The sequence below is a fragment of the Lipotes vexillifer genome, unplaced genomic scaffold (assembly GCF_000442215.2).
Source record: "Lipotes vexillifer unplaced genomic scaffold, Lipotes_vexillifer_v1.1 scaffold889, whole genome shotgun sequence".
Classification (NCBI taxonomy): Eukaryota; Metazoa; Chordata; class Mammalia; order Artiodactyla; family Lipotidae; genus Lipotes; species Lipotes vexillifer.
The window spans coordinates 830,002-837,639 of NW_006788335.1; the positions used below are offsets into that span (position 1 = coordinate 830,002).

Genomic DNA, 7,638 nt, shown 5'->3' on the forward strand with positions numbered 1-7,638 from the left:
AAAAAAAAAAAAAAAAAAGAAAAAGAAAAAGTTATCTTCAATCTGTGAATAACATGTATGGTTGGGAGAAAGTATCAAGCCCAGAAGAATATCATCTTCCAACCATTAACGTTTAAGTAAACTATTGGCAATGGTTTTCACTGAAGGATAATGAGGCTGAAATTCAATGCTACATTTTGATCTTTTAATACATTTGACTTAGACTATTATTTAACAAAGTGCATGTACATGGTAAATAATTTTTAAAAAGCAAGTCTCCCAGGCTTACCTGGTGGCGCAGTGGTTAAGAATCCGCCTGCCAATGCAGGGGACACGGGTTTGAGCCCCGGTCTGGTAAGATCCCACATGCCGCGGAGCAACTAAGCCCATGTGCCACAACTTCTGAGCCTGTGCTCTAGAGCCCGCGAGCCGCAACTACTGAAGCCCGCGTGCCTAGAGACCGTGCTCCACCACAAAGAGAAGCCACCGCAATGAGAAGCCTGCGCACCGCAATGAAGAGTAGCCCCCCACTCGCTGCAGCTAGAGAAAGCCCGGGCGCAGCAACGAAGACCCAGTGCAGCCAAAAATAAATAAATAAAGTAAATAAATTTATTAAAAAAGATCTATAACACTAAAAATGAGGATATCAATTTATTAAAAAAAAAAAAAAAAAAAGCTAGTCTCCTTCCCACCCCCAACCCGTGTCTCCCAGGTCCAATCTTCTCAGAGGCAATCAACTGCTACCTATGCAAAGATAGCCTATGTATATGAAAAAAAGGTGTGTGTGTATATGTGCATATTTCAAAGTGTAGTTTTAAAGTACAGTCACTTCTTTGCAACAATACTTACAGAATGACAGAAAAATAAAAACACCATAATCTTAAATTCTTAAATTAATACAGTGCTTCATAGTTTTCAAAGTGCTTTCAAGTGTATCAGCTCATTGATCTTCAAAACTAACAGCCCTTGGTAAACATATTCCAACTTCAAAGAATCTAATTGAGTCACTTAATATAGCCATCTCTTTCAGGAAAATGATACTCAAGTCAACACCAAATGAAAGTTGTGTACTTAAGAAACAAAAAAGCAACACACTCCAAGGAAATTTTACTGTCTTCTCTGGCAGCATATTCCAGTGTCTCAAATCTACAGTCAACAACTTACTGTTATTGACTATTATTTTTAAATAATAAACTGGCATCAACATCATGAAAACATTTAAGAATTACAATACACATATTTTTAAATTAGTTTCTCTATTTCAGCCTATTATTGCCAATATAGCTGAATAGGAAAGCCATTCTCTATTCCTTATCTATTCCCACCGCATCCACAATATATGGAACTGATTTTACTAGGGTCTCATTTCATGTAACAGAAGAGCAGCATCCATCAGTCTTCCTATTTTGGTTATGTAATGCATCAGAATAACCTTATAATGTTGATGACATTACTACCTGACTTAAGCCTCCTAAAAGTGGGTTAATGATTAACATGAAGATGTAACATTTAACTGATAGCAAAATATAAATATAAAACATTATATTTACAAGTATGAAACTAGTTGATGTCTGAAGTAACTTATAGAAAATTAAATTTTAAAAGCACGAAAAAGAAAAAAAAAAGCAAGAAAGAGATGTTGTATACATTTCCATTATTTAAAAGCACCCATGTGGTACTGACTCCCTTGCCATGTATTTGAGTCAACTACATAAAATACTACTTCACTGTACCCATATAGTATTTATCATTAAAAGGGTTTGAAATATTTTCTTTTTAATTGTGGTAAAAATACATAAAATTTACCATTTTAGCCATCAAAATACTTTTTAAAGACCCCAATTAATGTACTTAAATGGAAATGAGAGATCCCTATTCCTTTTACTAATAAGAGTACATTCATTGAAAGGTTAAGTCAATCATGTATATTATCACAGGTCATAAACTCAAAAGAAATCAGGTGGAAATTCAAAGGAGACTACGTTTGAAATTTTAATAGTTTTAAGAATTCAGATTATGATCAACACTTCTCTAAATCTTAAGTCTCTTAAGCTGGTACCAAACTGACACCAAATAATAGGACACTATCAAATGTAGGAAGGGCAAGAGTAACATTTTTAGACAAAAATATTTTCAACTACTCTACAAGTCTGAATGAAATTATTTCAGTAAGTCAGTAGGTGAACTGGGGGACAAAAGTCCCACAACTCCTATTTCTCGGCCATTAATCTCTTCACAGGCCAACCCAGAATACACTGGTATGGTTTTTATATGCTATGTTTTTCACCATATGAAAAATTTTGATATAGGCAAAGAAAGTTCTCCAACTGAGTAGGAAAGAAATGTGATATGAATGAAAAAAGAATCAAGTCATCACTGATTTGCTGCTATTTTAAGTATCTTTGATATAGAAAGTAGATTCTGTGTGGCTATATCTGTCCTAAAGAAAGTAAGCCTCCTGTGAAAATGTGAAAATAAATGTGAACCCCAAACTGAGATAACTATTGAGCATCCATTCCTGGAAAATTAAAGTTCAAGCTATTATCTTAGAACAAAGTGTACAGCCTTCATCTTTCATTTTAGAAAGGTTGGAAAATACATGTTCACATTTTCTTACATGTGAGTAAAGAAACAATGGAAGGCTAAACAAGAAACTGGTTACCTATGGAGGCAGGGATACGAAACCGTTGAAAATACATGGAACCAAGAGTTCAGTTACGTAATTTCTTATTTTTGAACTACAGAAATGATTACTATCAAAAAATAAAAGAGTATAATATTCTTACTGAAACAATCAATCTTAAAACTATTTTCTCAAAGCCTCCTCAGCTTTTACCATACCTTCTAAAAAACTGAAATTCTGGAAAAGAAGAAAAAACCTGATTTTCTATTACCCATTTAAAAGATTTGAGGGGGTTGGCGGGGAGGGACAACAGAGCCAGAGTGAGTTAAAACAAGACTTTCTGAATTTTTAACTCATTGTATTTCATCCCTTAAACGTTATAATAGAAACTCAAGAGTAAATTCTTCTCCTTAACAAAGACATTTTCTAAAGGGCAATATAGTTTATAAAGTTTCATGTAAGTACATGCAGTTAAGCTTCAACTACATTTAATATGGCTTTATTAAATCAACTATCTTACTCAAATTGATGTTTCTCTGGCCAAAGAAAACAACTTTGTGGAAAACACTTACCAAGTTTGACTGATATATTCAAACCCTATCAGACATTAATTTCAGCCCTATTGAAAAGGGCTGCTCCAAAGAAGTTACCTAAGTTATTTACTACACTGTTTTCTATAAGCATGGAGAAATATCATAGTCCATGAGAGTAAACTGATTAATACATCAGAAATTTAGGGAGGCAGTTGGTGTGGGGAAGCAGAATGGGTTTAGAGTTAGATCTAAGTTTGAACCTGAGTCTGCCTTTGGCTGATCTTGGGAAAATTAACTTCCCTGAACCTGTTTCTTTCTTTTTTTTTTTTGGCGGTACACGGGCCTCTCACTGTCGTGGCCTCTCCCATTGTGGAGCACAGGCTCCGGACACACAAGCTCAGCGGCCATGGCTCACGGGCCCAGCCGCTCTGCAGCATGTGGGATCTTCCCGGACCGGGGCACAAACCCGTGTCCCCTGCATCGGCAGGCGGACTCTCAACCACTGTGCCACCAGGGAAGCCCCCGTTTTCTTTTCTTTTAAGTAATTTATTTATTTATTTTATATTTGGCTGCGTTGGGTCTTCGTTGCAGCGAGCGCGGGCTACTCTTTGCTGCGGTGCATGGGCTTCTCATCGTGGTGGCTTCTCGTTGTTGAGCACAGGCTCTAGGTGTGCAAGCTTCAGTAGTTGTGGCATGCGGGCTCAGTAGTTGTGGCTCGCAGGCTCTAGAGCGCAGTCTCAGTAGTTGTGGTGCACGGGCTTAGCTGCTCCACGGCACGTGGGATGTTCCCCGACCAGAGCTCGAACCCGTGTCCCCTGCATTGGCAAACAGATTCTTAACCATTGTGCCACCAGGGAAGCCCCTGAACCTGTTTCTTTAATGACAAAATGAAGCTGATACCACCTAACTTTAAGGATCATTAGGAGAATTAAATGTAATGTCCAAATGGCACGTTTCAGACTATTTCCGCTGGCTCACGAAGAGGACTTAGGGAAGAAAGAAAAAGGTTTCCTTAGCGACTATTTTGAAGTCACATGTGAGAAAACTATAAAGGAAGAAAATAATCTAAAATGGCAAGGAAAAGGAACTTTTCTGGGAGTCAGGTAACTGGGATCTGGTGAAAGAGAATAACTGAGCATCTCGCTTTTAAAGTGAAGATTTTTACTTCATCATTTAATTTACTTCCTCCTTTTTACTTACTTCAGACGTCAATATACACTAGCCTGAAGGAATCATTTGAATATTCTAGGGGAAATATCCAGTGTAAGTAAACATGACTATCAAAAATAAAAAGCAGCTAAGGAGGGCTTCCCTGGTGGCGCAGTGGTTGAGAGTCTGCCTGCTGATGCTGGGACGTGGGTTCGTGCCCCGCTCCGGGAGGATCCCACATGCCACGGAGCGGCTGGGCCCATGAGCCATGGCCGCTGAGCCTGCGCGTCCGGAGCCTGTGCTCAGCGGCAGGAGAGGCCACAGCAGTGAGAGGCCCGCGTACCGGAAAAAAAAAAAAAAAAAAAAAAAAAAAAAAAAAAAAAAAAAAAAAGCAGCTAAGGAATAAATAAAAGTTGTTGGTGGGGAAAAAAAACATCTAAATTAGATACTGGGTTTTAAATCACTGCAAACATTTATAAATATTTTCTTTCAGAAAATTTCCAACAAAATTTAAAGATGATCACATGAGTATTTCTTCTCATCAAAATAGGAAACTGCTTTATAAGTATTAGATCATCTTAAGACAAGTCTACATTTGTGGGAGATTATCTCTTATTGACAAAAACACTTGTTCGTAAAGCTGGAATCATATGAAATTGCCATTGTTCAACTGTTTTTGACCTGCAAAAAACCAATTTCACTTTAAGTGTTCCACGTGTGCCAGAAATACCATGCACTGGGGTACAACAGGGCCTCTGTTTTCAGGTAACATGGATTTAGCCAAAAAGACAGAATAGAGGCACAGTGCATTCACTGTAGTTAAAAAAAATTTTTTTGACATAACTATTCAGTTTCTCCTCCATATTTTAGTGCCATACAGACTGAAACAATTAAGAATATTATTTTTTCAATTCATTACTGAATTTTTTTCAATTTATTACTATGCTAAGGACTCTTGATAGAAAACAAATTTCCTTCGATTTGGTCCTGACCATCCAGTTTAGGACCCAGAAACCATGTTAAAATGGAGAGGGATGTTAGAAAAAGGAATTAAAAGAGGTCACCTCTTGGAGTCTTTTTACATAATCTGTACCTTTTATTTCTTCATGTTATAGAGAAGATGTGCTCCTAATCCCCCTAAAAGTGGTTTTTTTCCCCCTTATAAATCACTGTCATGCATACAGTACAGAGTGAAAAGAGTGTTAAAAGTTCACAAAATAATTGGGAGAGAAACACCTAGAAAGCAGTTATTTTCTACTTAGAAACATCACCTAGCTCTCACTTGTTTCAAACATCCTTATGCAGAAAGGTCACTGCCCTGACAATCTACACAACTTCCGTTTTTTAGTTGTACTATATATTTGAAAATACGTGATCAGAGGTTCACTGTGAAGGAGAAACAAAAATGACTCTCTTTATTGTTCAGGAGAAATGTGGAGGCTTCCCAGCCCCCTCACCCCCACCCACACACCTGGAATGAGGAGAAGGGAAGCAAGGAAAATTTATTCTAATACTCCTAAAAAGTCCCTGTTAGGCTTGGAGATGCAAGAAAAAAGATAAAATTTGACATGGGGATGAAGGCAAGAGCTTTGCTCATTTTTGCTTGAATGCACACACCCTACACTGAGGTCACCTGTGAGGAACTAAAGGTTTCCCCTTAAGACAATAACGCATTTCAGGATTTAACAATTCTGACTAACAACCAAGGAAGTGTAGAATGTCTATTGATTTACTATTTGTTTAAGCTTCTGTCTGCAGAGAATGAACTGTGACACAATTTAGCCACCAACTGCTACATTTCAAAAATAGAGCTTTTAAAAAACAGAATGGGTCTCTGAAATAAGCTCAACTCTCAGCACACCTCTTTCCAAAGTAGTTTCTGCACTCACTTAAAAAGAAAGCTCAATGACTGCGTCAACAGAGGTCCACTGCCAAGGCTGATTAATAAAATCAGCAGCCCCTCTTCTAGGTGGGCTTTGCTTTCTTTCTTTCTTTCTTTCTTTTTTTTAAATTTAAGTTTGATTTTCTTAGTTTAAAAGAAGTTTTCCCCCAAAGCTGCACACGTGAAACCTGTTTTTGAAGCACAACTCTGTAAAAATTGATTCCTGAGCCTTCAGGTTACTGCTTTTCACACACTCCTTAATGAAGGAATAAGCGAGTTTCTTAATACAACCACTCATGTTAACATTTTCAAGCCGGTCATGCTTATTGAACTATTTTATGGTAGTTTTCCCCAGTTTAATATTAAACTCTGTATGAAAGCACTGATTCCAAAGACCAATAAAGCTTTCTCATTTTGGTCAGAAGCTGCTACATGAATTGCTAATTAAACATGCACTTTTTACCCACTATTCTCTCCTTCACTCACACCCTCTGGAAACTGTAACTGAGAAGCAGACTGCAAATTCAGATGATAGCTCTAGTTTTAGGGGAACAAAATCTGGGGTTTCCAGTGCAGTCAGCCTCAAACCTTTGTGTCTGTCTGAGGAAAGAACAAAAGGCGGCGCTTCCTCCCTCTGTCCCTCCTTAGCACCGGAGGAGGCAGGCTTGACAGAACAGTTCTAGAGAAAAAGGAGACCACGCCAAAGCTGGTGAGAGTTTCCCCTAAACACACACACAAAGCTACCCAAGGTACCCACCTTGGATAGCTGCCTCCTGAGGCTAAAGCGCTGAACCATGGTCACCCTGAGTAATCTTCAGACAAAGCAATCCACGAAGGGAAGGGCTTTTTAAAAAACAGCTTCTTGTAAAAGTCGGTGGCAAAACATTTTGAAGACTATCACAGAAGTCCAAAGAATGTGCCTGGGAGTCTTAGCAAACTTGGAAGCCCTTCATTCTTCTACGGGAGATACGGCAAAGCCCACGTAGGAGGGAGAGGGCGGCAGACGCGGCGGGGAGGGCGGAATCCTGGAGCTGCTGCGCCCAGTGCCCGGCCCTGCTAGCACTTCCTGTGAGTCAGCCGAGAGGGGTCCAGGCAGAAGGACCACCCCTTCCCTTTCCACCAAATCATTAGCCTAGGATGCCGCCGTGGTGCCACCTGAGACTCCGGGGACGGACCTGATTGTGTGGAAGGAGGACCGGAGCGCTGGGGTCAGAAGGCATCTGCCTCCAGGAGAAACTGGCAACCGCGACGATTCCTCCCACCCGACCCCTCCCAGTGGAGGGGGTCCGCGGCAAAGACAACAGCCCCTACTCAACCTCCGCCGCAGGTAATCTTGCTGGGCGAAACCGTGTGAAAGAAGCCCTACTCCGAGAAGGAAACTCCTCCCCGCCGGCTCGGCAACCGTCCGGCTTTGTCTAAGTAATTGGCCAAGCCTTTCCTCTTACTCACAGGGAGGGGTCCGGCCGGCCTGG

General features: G+C 39.8%; 1 protein-coding gene across 3 annotated transcripts in view; it reads right to left on the reverse strand.

Annotated features, from left to right (window-relative positions):
- TMCC1 (transmembrane and coiled-coil domain family 1) overlaps positions 1–7,638 on the reverse strand; it is a 171,005-nt gene that overhangs the window by 108,338 nt on the left and 55,029 nt on the right. The window contains exon 1 of one of the 3 annotated variants that reach the window (XM_007461568.1): positions 6,924–7,022. The exons of the other annotated variants lie outside the window; for them this stretch is intronic. Coding sequence (XP_007461630.1) covers positions 6,924–6,962 — 39 coding nt within the window. The 5' untranslated portion in view covers positions 6,963–7,022. Of the gene's footprint in view, positions 1–6,923; positions 7,023–7,638 lie in introns of those variants that run through there. 3 annotated transcript variants of the gene reach the window in all.